Below are 16,037 nucleotides of genomic sequence, written 5' to 3'. Positions count from 1 at the left end.
CTGCTACAAACATGGTTGAGCAAATGTCCTTGTTGTGTACTTGAGCATCTTTTGAATATATGCCTAGAAGTAGAATAGCTGGATCTTGAGGTAACACTATTCCTAATATTCTGATAAAGCACCAGATTGATTTCCAAGTGGTTGTACAAGTTTACATTCCCACCAGCAATGCATTAGACTGCTTCTCATGTAAGGCAAGTTAAAGTATATAAATGTAGGTTTATTGGAAGCAGCTTTTGGTTACCATACAAGGGGATAAGAGAGAGAGAGAGAAAAAAAAGTAAGAGTTCCCAAATATCCAGATTACCTGGTGAAAAAGATAGGAAGCCCCTTCCCTGGAAAGTGCAGGGTAGAGGGTGGAGTTGTCAGCCATGCCCAGCAGTATGTAGGGACTGAGGAATGCTAGGAGAACCTGCAGTTGTTGGTCCTGGGCCCAAAGTACACCATGTCTGTGCTCCTTTTCCAACTTCTTTTTGAATGGCATTACATATCTGTGCCATTGTATGTGATCTGGTCTTTTTTTATTATTTATTAATTCATTTATTTTTATAGGATATTATAATCAAGAGATTTCATGAATCAGTCTCAGAAAAGACTTCGGACTGTTACAGGGTTTGAAACTGTTATAGACTATGGGAATTTTTCTTTTTTTTCAATGCAGTTTATTCAGGAACATTGAACAATCCTCGGACCCCGGGGAAAGCCAGCCCACAGCTTAAATAGCCTCTGGGTAGCCTACCCAGGCGTGCCACGGGGGCAATGCAGATAGGTCCACATACATGGAAGCAAGCCAGCTCCTCGGCCTTAGCCAAATGTGGAGTTGTTCGTGACAGAGAGCACTCACCATCAGGAAGGTGGAAGGCGGAAGCCAGCTCCATCTTTAAGGCATAGCATTCCGCAGCTCTCTACAGTTCCCCCTTTTTGTTTTAGACGCATCAGGCAAGAGTAGAGGTCTGATCTCTGATATTAGAAATATCAGAGGACTTTGTACAGATGTTCATTTAGGTGTCATCCACCCAAAGAGCATCAGACCCATCTGATACCTTTTTCTCAGAGGCGGGACCTGGGGCATCAACCCGCATGCAATCAGACATGCTCTTCTCTGGGTCCAAAGCGGCTGACCCTGAGTGCAGTGCTTAGCCTCGCATCCTGAGCGTATCATTTTAGCTTTTTATGGTATCCAACCATGCTTGGGGAGAATGTCCTGCTTCAATGGCTGTAAAGGCCTGAATGATCATGGCTGCATCACACTGTTGTGAGACTCTAATCTTGCATATATACCACAGGCAAACCAAGGAGACCAACACCAGAAGGCCTGCTAACACTCCCATGCCCGCCCATTCCTTCAGATGTTTCATGGCTGCAGCAATCCATGTTGATAATCCTGTGGCTAGTCCTGCGTCCACTCTGGTAGAATTTACTGTGACAATGGCCACTCTCAGCTGCTCCATCGTAGTATTGAATTCTCCAGTCCAATTACCTAAAATATAGCTCGACAATTGTTTAGACAGATTTGCAGCACAGGAAAAATTCTCATGTTGTATGCTAGTGACACAAAGTCCAGCATACTTTCATTGACAGCCAGGTTGAGCGATTTGCCATAGGGTATCAATTTGCTCCTGCAAGAGGTCAATCCTCTGATTGAACACCATCAAGCTTCCTTTTAGTTGAGCATTAATTCCTTTATGTACAACTAAGGCATGAGCTACATTGGCTAAATGATTATTCAGGGTCTGAGCAGTCTGCCCAGTATGACTCATGGCTAATGCCCTGGTGGTAGCTCCAACAGCCGTCAATGAGATGGTAGTAACAATGGTGGCTGTAGTTCCAAGATCCCTTTTCTGTCTGAAGAGAGTCATAGCGTGAGGGGCATCAATGGGCACAGGCACCCAGTGAGGCATGCGAGTAACCAGGGCATACCTAAATTTACTAGCATTCCAGCATTGGGCAAAAAAGCAAGTATCATTACCACAATTACTTGGCTCTATCTGGCTAATAATGAATAAAAATGGGGGATATAGACAAACAGGTGTGGGCTTATAGGAAATATTATGAGAAGCCTTAACCCCTCGTTGGAACATCCTGTGTCAGTTCTAGAACTAGCAGTGGTGGTGTCCGAGGTCTGAGTAGGTTCAGGAGACCATTGCCCCCAGGGGCGAGACGTGCTCCATGCCAATTGACTAACTCCATGTTTTCCTCCAATTTTGAAAGTCATTTAAGGTTCTTAAATTATTTTTTCCCTTTTTTCTTAAATTTTTCATCAATTACACTTTATTCATTCTGCATCCCCGACTATGGGAAATTTCAAAGTTGGATTTAATACATATCTGCACTATGCTATGGCTACAAGCCTGTAGGCTTCAGGGAGTGGAATATGCTGGTTTGAAAGTAGCCCTCATAGGCACATGGAGCTGCACTATCAGGAGGAAGTATTTCACTAGCGGGTGGGCTTTGATGTTTCAGGAGCTAAAGCCTGGCCAGGGTGTCTGTCACTTCCTGCTGCTTGTGGATCCAGCTTTAGAGTTCTTAGCTACCTCTTCAGCTCCATGTCTACCTGTATGCTGCCATGCTTCCTGCCATGACAATAACGGACGAAGGCTCTGAACTGTAAACCAGCTTCTTCGCAATGTTGTTCTTTATAACAGTTGTCATGGTAATTGTGCCTCTTCACAGCAATTAAAACCCTAACTAAAACAAGGAGGTACATTTCAAACCCCATTTCTCTGTGTGTGTATGTATGTATGTATAGTATAGTATATATATATTTTTTTCTAAAATCTTATATTACTTTGAATAAAAGTCACAATTGAATGATGTTTAAAGGGAAGGACTGAGGGAGGTAAGGACATTTTACACAGGTAGCCAGGGACAGCTGTGTTAAATCACTTCCAAAGAGGGCTACTACTGATTCCTCCCACACCTGCATGCACGTACTACTTTTTTCCTTCCAGTGAGTATGGCTTGCCTTATTATTGGTTATGATCTGAATAATGCAACAAAGGTGAAAATACATCACATGTAGCCTGCCTTTAAGATGCCCAAGTCTTCAAAGTCTTGTCTTGTAGCCCTGAAGAAACAAACACTTAGGACAAATACTTAGGATGACTGACTAGCTGGCTGTAGACACTCCAGTCAGAGTTCAGCATTTCTAACCCCCTCAGATGAATAAATTCATCTTTTTATGTGTCAGCTCTAGCCAAGTCCAAGTTTCTGCTGCTTAGTGAGTGATCCAAGCTCATTGTCAGTCCCCAGGACAATCCAACAGACCTATAAAATCATGAGAATTTTGTTGAAGTTGTTGAAGCACTTAATTAAAAGTTGGTTTGTTTTGCTTCTTAGGTAATTGACATCGGATGCTAACGGTGGTCCATTTATACTTGGAGACGCTGGAATTCTCTCATCTGTCATTTCCATACACAATGGATCACACTTATCTAGTTGAGTAACAATGGGCACCCCAGCTTGCTTTTGTATTTTATAGTGCATTCTTAGACACCTTTGTCAGCTACTTCCTTGCCACAGGAATCCCTCAAGTTTCTTTGGTGACAAACTACTCAGCAACTAAGTATTTCTCCTTAAAGTGGGGGACGAGGTACTTAGAAAATAAGCCATCAAGCAGCATTTCCTAAATGCCTTCTGGGTTTCTCTTCTTTCAGCTCTTCTCACTTGCACATGCTGCTGCCAGTGTTGTCTTTCCCGAGCCCACACGCTCTCTTCTCATCTCTTTCTCTGACCATGCCCTAGCACTTTCCCCAGAGAGGTGCAATTTTCTGTCATGCTGATTGCATTTCTTGAAAAATACCCTTTTATCTTTGTCCTAACCACTGAGATTGTGAGGAATAAAATCCTCCTCTCTCAATTCAAGACACAGGAGAATGTCTTCGTAATACATCTGGAATGCAAGTCAAAGATGCCCATATGTTAATGTTATATACAGAAAGGACAAAGCTACATTCCCTGTAAATGTCCCTGAGAACTCAAAACTCAGGTATAGTAGATAATTAACCAGGTTTAATTTATTTTATCCTTCAGTTAGAAAAATAAACAAAACACATATTCTATATATTTTTTCCAACTCATTACCAAAGCTTGGAGTTATATTTACCTTAATTTGGGTATTTATTTGAACTTGCTAGTTGACTGTTTCTAAATATGTATGCATATGTGTGCTAATATATTTAAAATATTCCTGACTGTCAAGTTATTAAATTTTATTTCTTATAATTACAAATGAAGTTCCATTTAAGACTATACTATTAAAAAAAGTCTTGTAATTTGCTTCCAACTGTGATTTCTTACACAGTAATTGTTTCCTGGTAGTTAATTAACTCATTGTTAAACTTTTCCTCCCTTGAATATAAGTAAAGTTGTAGGATTTAGGCCAATTCAAATATTTATGGGGTCTCTCTTTGTGTACATGTTATACTGCCTAGATAACTCATGACAGTGCTTCACATGTTGCCTTAAACATATTCTGCTAACACAGTAACCATCTTTTTATTTGTAACTCAGATTCTTGGAATCTTAATAGGAATCCTCTGATATTTTCTTCCTTCCATTCTTAACAATGTATTAAAAAATTCACAGACATTTCAATATGTTGAGAACAAATAAAGAAGAGAAACATGGACAATGCTGGTGGAGATGATTTTTGGCTGTGTTCAGGGGAACATATACACAAACTGTACAGAATTGTTACGTTTGTGAGAAGGATGTTGGGATTTTATGGAATCTTTATGGACAGAACTGATATTTGAGAACCTTGTTTTGACTCTGAAATAGTTAAATGTTCCGATAAACTTTAACCAATGCAAAGACAAATCAGTCTTGATGTCCTCATTTGAAAAGTACTGTTTCATAGTGGGTAAAGATTTTTACTCTTCTTTCTGGGTTGGCAGGATCCCTGTAGTACTTAGCTAGTTACCATTGTCCTAATCCAAGCCTTGGCCATATCAAGGCTTTGATTCTTACAGAGAGATACAATTGTCTTGAACAATAGTGAAACACATACACACACAAAACAAAAACAAAAACAAAATCAAGAAACCAACTAGCTCTTTTGTGTGTTTTGGAGCATCTTCAAAATGAACATTCTTTTTTTTTTTTTTTTTTTTTTTTAAATTTTTATTTATTATGTGTACAATGTTCTGTCTGTATGTAGACCTGCATGCCAGAAGAAGGCACCAGATCTCATTCTAGAAGGTTGTGAGCCACCATGTGGTTGCTGGGAATTGAACTCATAACCTCTGGAAGAGCAGCCAGGGTTCTTAATCTCTGAGCCATCTCTCCAGCCCCCCAAAATGAACATTCTTTAAATGTCAGTAAAGTCTTAGGTTATCGACATGCATAGTCCTTGGTTGGAGTATCAGTTTCAGGAAAGATCCCTGTGCTCAGATTTTTTAGTTCTGTTGCTCTCCTTGTGGAGTTTCTGTCCTTTCCAGAGTGAGCTATCCCAGAAGCAGGAAGACACACATGGTATATACTCACTTATATAGACATATAATATAGGATAAACCTACTAAAATCTGTACACCTAAAGAAACTGACCAAGAGGGAGGACTCTTGCTAAAATGCTCAATTCCTATCCAGAAAGGCAAAGAGGATGGACATCAGATGAAGGAGAAAAGAGGGAACAAGTCAGAAGCCTGACAGAGGGCCTCTGAAAGGCTCTGCCCTGCAGACTTTCAATGCAGATGCTGAGACTTATGGGCAACCTTTGGGCAGAGTGCAGGGAATCTTATGAAAGAAGTGGGAAACAGTAAGATCATTGATTACCTTTAAAACTTGGTGGGCTTTTTATTTAGGAATATACCTGATATAATAATTGATTGACTGATTGTGCATAGACATTTGTCTGTATGTTTTTTGTGGACATGTGCCTGATGTGGTATGTGGTGAAGACCACACACAGATGTCAGCTCTCTCTTTCTATCAAATGGGAGCTGAGGTTCACTCTTAAGCAGTCAGACTTGAGAGCAGGCACTGTTACCTGCTGCTGCACCTCACTGGTCCCAAGATATGTGTTCAGTTATGTTCACATAATACTAAAGCTTTAAATGGTTCTGACATTATCTCCTCTTATTATAATATTGAGAGCATAAAACTATCATTTATTTTAATATTTAACTTGAAAGACATATGCTATATTCTAAAAATGCATCTTTTAAAAAGACAGAATTGATAATGAAGACAGAATTGTTCAAAATCAAATGGGTCTCACATATTCCATCTGTGTCTGTACTCCTAACTTGAACTTTGAGTGTCCCGGCTCTTAACCTTAAAAATGAAACCACTTAAGTTGCCACATTCTTACCTCATGAAGATGTTATGAAGGCTAAACAAAACATTAAGAATTTTAAATAAAAATAATATTCTTATAATAACAAATGCATTTCACTTTTTATAAAAGAAATCTTACAGGGTAAATGTTGCATTGCAAACATTTATGTCCGTATGTGGTTTCAAGTCTTTGCAGATTAGGTTTTGAAATAGTATCTATTATTTGTCCAGCATTTGAATGTGCAATGATTTGACCATCCTGAACCTGGCAGAAAATACAGCATTGGGAGGGCTATTAAGTGCTGAGGAGCTGTAAAACAAATTAAGTTAAAGTTATTCAATACAGATGTTTTAAGAATCAGATTGATTACAATTTTAAACTATATTTACCTGTCTTAAATCTTATATGTGCCATCTGTTTGGAAACATATAAGAAGAAGGACATATAAAAATACCAGACCCTTTGAATATGATTCATATATTACATGTGATTCTTCACGTTTTGGAGTATATTTTTAAGATTTAAGAAGTACGGGAAATTGCTTTTATTTATGTGGTAACAATGAACCCAATTACACGTAGTTGTCTGGAAACAGTTTTTTTTTGTTGTTGTTTTGTTTTACATATAAGTTAACAGTACTGCCAAATGATGCTGTTTAGGAGATCGAAGTGTGAAAATAAGATAGAAGCACAAACGAAGGATCTTTTTTTTCTTTCTAATTTTAGGAAGGGCAATGATCTATTTGGCATTCTCTGACCTTTGTTGTTTATGTTATGAAATAGTAGTAAATAATAACATGGGCTATGTTATCACTTAGTACCAAATGAAGCTTTTAAAATAAGTATACTTTTATGAATAAAATTTCTACCTAAAGTTCTATTTTTTCATTCTTTTAGAATTTTATATGCATATTCAATATACTATAGTGCATTTGCTTCTTCCAATATACCTGATAAATAATTGCATTTATATAGCTAAACATATTACCTTAATTAGCCTTAAGAATGGCCTCTGGAAGGAAGCTAACAACACTCAAGTTGAATTGGAATGCCGCTAATTAGAAATATACCATTATAGGCCATCAGCGTGGTATTAACCACCCCCCATTTTTTTTAACCGAAAATTTAAATTGCTGTCTTTTCTTTCTGCTGATGGAGATGTTGGTGCCATCCTGTCACAATTGTAAGAAGTTTTATTTTATGTTCGAGAACTCCCAAATTCTTCTGACACCCACAGATCATATTAAATCTCAAACTAATTCACAGATGACAAAGATTATCTGTAAACAAAAGTTTACAAAAATATCAAGTAGTAAAATTTTAGTCTGAGTCAATTGTTTTTTTCTTTCCTTCCTCTCTACTGTTTGGTAAACTAGGAAACAGAATTCTCTTAACTTCCAGTGAGCATAGCTAACTAAAAGATATTCAGATAATTTATTTGTATTTATGTGAGTGTTTGTCTCCCTGTGTCTGTATGCAGTGTGTGTGTGTGTGTGTGTGTGTGTGTGTGTGTGTGTGTGTACATGAAGGCAATAAGAGGCATCAGAGGTGCAGCTGGAGTTTCAGGTGGTTGTAACCCCCTCACAGTGGTGTTGGAGACTTTGGAAGAGCAGCAAGTGCCAAAGAATATTTTCAGCCCCATTAAGGGGACTTAATAATAATGAAAGTACTAAGGAGTGAAACACATATATGTACACAACCATACCCTTTGTTTGTTGGGGCTTTACTTAGCTTTGATTTTACTTTAGTCCCTTTCTGACAGTGTGGACCTGCAATCTCCCTCAGTTAGCTCAGTCAATGTTCCAAAAGCACAGTGTTTATCTGAAAATTCCTATGGAAATTGAGCTAAATTTGAGTGAACTGGAAGTTTCTGGTTTAGTCTACCTTTGAGTTCTTTGAATTCTGTGAATTATTTCACGGTAAAACTACAAACTCAATACTCAGTTGTCATAGTGAGCTCTTGTGGGCGTGGTTATGTTATGGGAATAAACACCCCTGGCCCCTCTCAACTCCCACTTTCTACAAGACAATGACCCATCTGTGAGGTAAGAGGAACTAATTGCACTTTTAAAGAGGCTAATTTCTTCCACTCATGTAATAGGAAAACTATAAAGTGAATGTCAAACTGCTGTTTCAGTCTTCCTTCTTCAAAATTGACCTGAAATCCAGAAAAGAACAAGAAAGTCTAAACATGGGATTTCATAAGAGAAAGACCAGATTAAGTACAATTTTAAAAGATGTTTTTTTCAGAAGTTCAAGTTTTCTCTTAGTAATTAGTATATCAAAATATGGTAAGAATCTACTTTTTTTTCTGTCTGGATATATATATTAGAACATGGAACACTGGCTCTGAAATAGGGGTTCCTTGATTTCTAGAGATTTGTGAGGACATTAAAGGGAATCTGTGGGTTTTCCCCCAATATTTAATAAAGTTCCTGTGCATGCATGTGTGCATACATTTTTCAGCTCTTAAAACTGGGAAGGTAGAGCAGATAGTGTCCTGGATATGGACCTCTATAGCATATACCAAGGTTCTAGCTCCATAACACAGGAAGGAAAATGAGGAAGGCTAAATCATGCATACAGAAAACCAAGAATGAAGGCCAAATATTTTATAACATGACTTGATTTTTGTAGCATCTTCTTTCCCTTAATTCAACCTATAGTAAATTAAGGGTTACTGAACAGCTCTCTCTACCTCTGATCCAACACTGTTTGCATTAGGAGCACTGATCTTGGATAATGTCTTTAGTGTCTGTGTGGTTATTGAGGTCTCAGTACATGAAACATTGGCTCTTAGATAGGGGCTCCTTGATTCTTAGAGATTTATGGGAACATTGAGGAGGAGCTGTGGATTTTCCCCAATACTTAGCAAAGTTCCATGGATTCTGAAGATTATCTAGAACATTCAGTTTCTTTATCTGACTTCCTAATCCATAATTAAAGTTGCTATCTTAGCTTTCTTGTAATGTAATATACACATTTTTTAAAATATTACTACAAAGAAAGGGATTATTCTTTTGTTGTTGTTGTTTTGTTTTACATGTTTTTTATGAAACAAATCAGAACTTAATCTGCAAAGTTGGCAACATGCCTTGAACATTTTTTCATGGGACAAAATGCAAGTATATTACTAATTATGCCTGAAACCCAAGATCCCGCACCAATGAAAGTGTCGCATTTTATTACATTTTGAATGTATGTATAAACAATTGGCAACGTCAGGCTGAAAGGTCACTTATAAAATACCTGCTAGAAGTTCCCTAGTGAGAAGCTGAAGGCAGCTTGCATGGTTCACTCTCTTTGGTTTTTCCCTGTTTGCTGCTTGTATCCATTCTTTCACTGAGTTCATCTGAAAGTCTATGGACAGGTTTCTGGGAGACTCAACATCTGGCAGTCAGCTACAGGCTAGAGAGGTTAGACATAATTATACCTCACTGTGATTCCAGTATGCTTCCTTCCAGAGGCATTAATTCAAACCCAGGTTATGCCTCGTTGGGTAAAGGCCAGAGGAATTCAGACCACAGAGTACAGACGTGTAAGACTGCAATACCTCTATTCACTCAAGACATTTTGCCTGAAAGAACCCTTTCACAAGCAGTGAGGTCTGAGATGTGAGCAGAAGGCTATGCCTGAGTCCTTCTCACCTAGAATAGTACCAGGCCATGGAGCTCTCCATATACCAGAGTGAGTTGGAAAGCAGTTTAGAACAGTACATGGGCTGCCGTGAGCTTTGTAACTCAGCTCACTGGTATGTATTCCTAAAGCAATGTATATTCATTTCACTGTTTTTCCTTTAAGTGAAGAACTAGAAAATGATTTTTACATGCAAAGAAAATTGGGCAGTAAAGGCAAGCATAAAAGGTTGGAAACCACAAATTCATACAAAATTTACATCTGAGAGGCTGAGGCATAACAAAGGGGCTGGGTTACTTATATTTTCAATGTAAAATTCTGAATTTGTAAGCAGACATTACAGGCTCAAATACAATATGCTAGAAAATTATTTTACTAAGACATGTTAACAAATTGAAGTTATAATTGAAAGAGCTAGTTGGCCTTATTTCTCTGGTAAAAGTCATCCCACACATTCTGGTGGCCTAATTAGAAGAAATAAGTAGTCCCCCCCCCAAAAAAAAATCCAAAAAAACAAACAAACAAAAAAACCCTTTGTTTTCAAGGAAACTTCAGGATTAGGGAATGGTTCTTTGGTGCAGAGAATGACACTTAAATTTAAGTATTTCTAGTTGCTATTCATGTATTTTACTTCTGATTTTTATCAATTCCAGCTAGACTGCCAACTATTAAATCATATGAAGACATTTTACATAGTCCAATCAGGCATATTTTAACAGATCACTTATAAAAGACTCTGTGCTTCGATTCAAAGAACACACATCATTGACAAGCTTAATTGATGACCCGTAAGCACAGTAGCCCTGGCTTCTAGTCCCTGTGTCAACAGCAAAAGAAAGTTATTCATTCATTCATTCAGAACATCTCTGTGGAGGGGCTAATGTATTCTGGTACCCTGCTGGACACTGTTCCTACTTCTCTGTCCACTGGTGGACATTGGTTGTGTTGCTCACCGTTGGAGAGACATGTTTCAGAAATGATTTACAAGAAGGACCAGTCAAGAGGATGGAATAATTCACATATAGGAAACACTGACTAAGGACTCTAATGTTTAGAGTTAAGAGGACACTGAGGAGGACATAGAGTTCTTAGAAACATGTTCCTCCGTTTAGACTTTCCCTGTAGAGCAGGTAAGTTTTCAGTCCTAAGGCTCAAGGCCAGGCTCAGAAAAAGAAAGTGTGGGCTCTGCCAGTTGGAGAATTCTGCAGGTAGCCTTTTGTTCTTTTCTTTTTTATTCCCTTCTTTCCCCCTTTCATCCAAGATTATGGGCCGAATCTGTTGGAGAAGTAAATGACTGATCTTTTATTTTCTGATGCCATGCTTTCTCCTTCTCTCCTTTCCTTACAGTGCAACTCTGTTCTTGAAGCCCCTTAGTGAGCCCTCAGCAGCCTTTGCAAGTTTGAGAAGACCCACCTTGAACTGGCCAACTAGAATTTACTTACAAGATGCGGATTTTTGATCTTTAGCGTTTTCCTGTACAACGTTTATTCTTTCTTTAGTTTCTGGTTTAAAATAATAGTAAAAATACTTTTGGAAGCAGGCAGCGCAATGCCCACTGGTCCCACGCCTGCCCTAGGAAGCAAGTGGGATAAGGTTACCGCTGCCAGCCCAGGACTCCAGCGGTGAGGCCAGTGAAAAGCTGGCCTTCTCCCCTCTTTCCCCTCCCCCCACTGCGAAGAACGAGGGGCTCCCAGACCTGTGCAAGTAGAGTACTTGGTTTTTATTGAATACAGAAGCTACTCTCGTGTGCTCCCGGGCTCTCCAGCAATTCTTTTCATTCCCAAAGTGCAGGAGCCAAGCGCCGGTCCCGCCTAACTCCCTCCCATTTCTTTTCGGGGATTTGGGAAGGGAAGGGGGGTGAGGAGGAGAGGGAAGATGCGGGGCTGAGGGGGGTGGGGTGGCTGGTGGGCTGGGCCAGCAGAAGTCTGGTTCCTCTGGGATCCAGTCTAGGAGAGACTGGGCGGGCTCAAGGCTCTAGGGAGGCGTGTGATTGGGTGTGACCTTCAGTCGGCTTGTCAGTTTCGCGGGCACAAGGGGGGCGGGGGCAGTGGGCGGAGGAGGGGGCTGCTCGAGCTTCTTGTCCAGCCCACCGACAGCATGAAGCCTTTAGGGGTGCTCATTGCTTCCAGTTTTTTTCTTGAAACCCCTCGTCTGCCCTCAGTCTGAAGGCAGGGCAGGCGTAGGACGGATCCCAGGGTCCCAGTCTTCTGCGGGGCCACCCCAGAGGGAGAGGAGGGGGCGAAAGACAGGAAGGAAGCAAACCATCAAATTGGAAAAAAGAAAAAAGAAAAAGAAAAAAAAAAGAGAGATAAAAAGAGCCCTTTGACTTTTTCTACCCCTCTCCCTTCCGGATGGCTGAGTAGCAAACGTAGGCGACACCTTGGAAGGGACGGAGTTGGTCTGCGGTGGCAATTTCGTGGGTTCACAGTTGTGAGCACGGGGCTTGGAGATGGAGTCCTGGTCCAGGTGGAAAACGAAACGGTGGGTCTGGGATCTCACCATCTCAACCCTCGCCTTGACTTTCTTCTTCCAAGCCAGTGAGGTCAGAGGAGGTAAGGAGAAAAAAAGAGTTTGGGGAAGTGGGACACTGACACCCGGCTTTCTTCTTTTTTGTGCCCTCCCTCCTTGTATTCTCCCCACTTCTTTTAAATAAAATCCAGATTGTAGCTGCTACCGGGTTAAGAGTGGAAGCTGTAGAGACAGCGAGATAGATGTAGGCTGGACAGTAATGGGAGAGGAGGTAGGTGTCAGGATTAAAAGATCTGTCAGGCACACAGCAGCCTAGAGAGCCTTCAGTCCCTTTCCACTTCCCCTGAAAAAAAAAAAAGTGTGTGTGTGTGTGTGGGGGGGGGTATTACCTTGAACAGAAAGGCAGTCGCACTAAGCTTTTGTTTTGAGAACAGTCTTTACTCAGAGTACTCTGCCCTTGGAACAAATCTTTGGGTTTCTTCGGGTTCTGATGGGGATATCTTTTGAAGGGTGAACTGAGGAGAAAATACAGAGGATAAAGTGAACTGTGATAAACTTCTTTGTTTGAAAAGAAGTGAGAAACAGGCTGTTTTTACTTTGGGGGATATGAGAGAAACCAGGGGGGATGAATCTAGAAGATTGAGAGCACTTTGAAATGCTTCTCAGTAGAACACATTTCACAGACGATAAAGTGGAGTTCAGAGCAGCTCTGGGGAGGGCGGGTCATTTTCCCCTGATGTTTAGCCCCCTCCTCCTCTCCATGACCCCCTCACATCCTCACTTGTCCCTCACTCCCCCCCACTCCCAACAAACATACACAAACAGCTTCTTCCTGCAGGTTGGACATGCAACTCTTGGAGGGTGATGAAAGTCTCCAAGCAAATGGGGTTGGGGGCGGACTAGTACGGATTGGAGGAAGAGGAGGGGGCCTGGGATGGGAGGAGGGAGGTAAAGGAAAGTTCCTACGTGGCACTACCAAATATTGAATGACCAGACCTGTGTAGCTGACTGTAGCCCTGTCAGTACCGGAGGAGGGAGAGCGACTTCACTCCTCCCTCCGCCTGCCTCCTCCCTTCCCCTGCCCCCGCCCATTCCCGAAAAGGCATCTGGCTGCAGTGGTCCCTTAGGTGCTGTAGACTCGGCTGGCAGGAGATAGCCTTTGGAGTTGGGGAGCCGGAGCAATTCGCACTAGAAAGCAAGCTTTGTCAGGACTGCGAAGAGAAGCTGCGGAGTAGGGGGGAGAGAAGAAGAGAGTAGGGGAGAAAAAAGAAAAGAGAAGAAAAAGAAAAATAAAAAAAAAGAAAGAAAGAAAGAAAGAAAAAGAAAAAGACAACCCAACTCTGAACGCGCAGGTTTAGCGGAAACCTGAGCTTGGCCAGCGGTCTTGATGCTCAGATCTGAGCGACCCCTATAGAGAGCGCTTCAGGAGGCCCAGCCTTAACCTTGGCTCTGATGGTTGGATCTTCACACTCCCCAGGAACAGGCAGCTTCCCATTTATCCCTGTGAAGGGCACTGTTGACCCGTAGTGGGGTTCGAGTCGAATTTTGCGGTGATGTAGACTGCTTACGTGGTTTCAACTTCTTCAAGCATAATCATATTCACCTTTGAAAGTAGAGCACCTCAAAAGTTTGCATTTTACCTTTGGTACTTTGTCGCTCCTTGGGTTGGGCAGTTTGGTCAGCAGTTCTGCCCTCTGCTGGTTTGTTTCATCATTCAGCATTCAAGCATCAGCCATAGCAAAGGAAAGTCTATTCCCTAGTGATACTGAAAAATGTCACTTGCCTAAGGAAGAATAGTTTGCTATTTTATATCAGCTTGTCACATACACGTGTAGACCCGAATATTCTAGTAACAATTATTAAAAGCACAGAATCTAAGACATTCTGATTACCAGTATTCTGGGTTCCCTGAATGTCTTATCTCCTTCAAGATATATATTTTTCTTTTCCATACTGGGGTTTCCAGTCAATCAAATTTCTATGCCTTTAGGACATAATTCCCTATTTGCACTTTTAACTACATACATGAAACACTTTGAGGAAATATCTCAGTACCCCATCACATAAACTGCAAAATAATAACAATAATAATGTTTCCTATTGTATGAGGCTACAGAATATGAGAAATACTGAAGCATAGGGTCAAGATATTATTTCTAATGAAATATTTTAAAAATAGTATAAGCCATTAGTTAGTTACATGGCAAGATTTGGTTATTTGTTTTTATGCAGTTGGTAGGTAAGTACTTAGTGGAAAAGTACATTTGTATTAATTCACTCTTGTAGACATTCATTTTTTAAACCTATTAAAATTCATAAAAGAAATGATAGTAAATAAATGCTTAAAAGAGAAATGCCATTGTCACATTCCCAGTCACCAAAGAAGGGGAAAGTAAACTCTAGTTCTAAAGCCAGAATTTAGAATTGTAGCTAACGGACTCAGTGAGATTTAACATGGCTTAATAGGTGGAGGGATCTTTTCCTTGTATCCTTGTATCATTTAAGGTATTTCCCAAAGGTGTGTGCATATGCTTCAGCTGGTAAACCAGAAGACAATTTAATATGATCTTATTTTCATATAAAATCAGAACCCTTAAACTTTGCAATATTTCATATTTTTTTTCATAATAACCTTGGACTTTAAAGAACAATATGCACAAGAAAGTTTTTTGTTTTGGGAGATTATGGATTAATGGAATTGATTTCACATATTATTTTACTCTAAAGTAAATTGTAAAGTCTTCAAACACAGTTTCTAGTACAATTTCTGTCTCTCTATCACTCTCTCTCTCTCTCACACACACACAAGCTGTTATTTAATGGGTATCCATCGACTTTAGCATTTGTTTTTTGTTTGATGTATTTGCTCTGCATCACCTCGGGACTTCAGGGAATATGTGTGTGCATAAAATAGTGGATAGCTGACTGTGAACAGGACCTGGGATTTATGTGAAATTTACAGTGTCTGAGCTGTGCCTGTGTTAAAATACACACTTTATTTTCTGAGTTTTAAGTCACAGTCTCAGGAAAAGCTGGTTACAACCGAATACTGGGACTGATAATACCTAGTTGAACTTAAAAAAAAAAAAAAAACAAAAAACAAAAAACAAAAAGCCTAATTATAATGGCCTTCTGCCTTTAGCTGTTAAGCCAATTGAGTCTTGTAAACTGTTGATAAGTTCTAAGGAGAATTTTAATGGCTTGCCAGCAATGAGTAGCCAGTACTGTAGAACTGTTGCTTTGAGTGCCCGGGAGCAGCAGGTGAAATGGTGCTGGCTACCAGAGTGTGCTAATTCAACCTGTGAGGAACTCAGGCTTGTCTCTGTAGTTATTTAATTAGAGTAAGTTAAAAATAGCAAGAATGCTCTTGCTTATAAGTGCAGTATTTTGGTAGGATAATTAATATTATGTCTTTTAATAAAATGTAGGAGTCTATGTGTGAAGCGTTTTATTGTTTTGTTTTATTTTGTTTTGCATGGATTATATATCAAGGATTAGTTGGGGTGGTATGTATTTATTTAGTTAACAAGAACTTTTTCAACTACTGCCTATTTGTTTTATTATTATAATGTGTAATTAACCACAGCTTGAAATAAGATTATGACACAGAAATGAAAAACATATGTCTAAAGACAGCATGATTGCTTGCTGTT

At 39.9% G+C, this 16,037-nt stretch overlaps 1 protein-coding gene across 3 annotated transcripts in view; it reads left to right on the top strand.

The window, feature by feature from the left end:
- The first annotated feature begins 11,980 nt into the window (after positions 1-11,980).
- The window catches only part of Col11a1 (collagen type XI alpha 1 chain), a 214,391-nt gene continuing 210,334 nt past the window's right edge, over positions 11,981-16,037 (top strand). For all 3 annotated transcript variants that reach the window (XM_060392852.1, XM_060392851.1, XM_060392850.1), the window contains exon 1: positions 11,981-12,467. In XM_060392852.1, the coding sequence (XP_060248835.1) occupies positions 12,365-12,467 (103 nt within the window). In that variant the 5' untranslated portion in view covers positions 11,981-12,364. The remainder of the gene's footprint in view (positions 12,468-16,037) is intronic.

This window comes from Meriones unguiculatus, chromosome 10 (assembly GCF_030254825.1).
Source record: "Meriones unguiculatus strain TT.TT164.6M chromosome 10, Bangor_MerUng_6.1, whole genome shotgun sequence".
NCBI lineage: Eukaryota > Metazoa > Chordata > Mammalia > Rodentia > Muridae > Meriones > Meriones unguiculatus.
The sequence above is the reverse complement of the archived record's forward strand: the minus strand, read 5'-3'. Positions and strand labels throughout refer to the sequence as shown.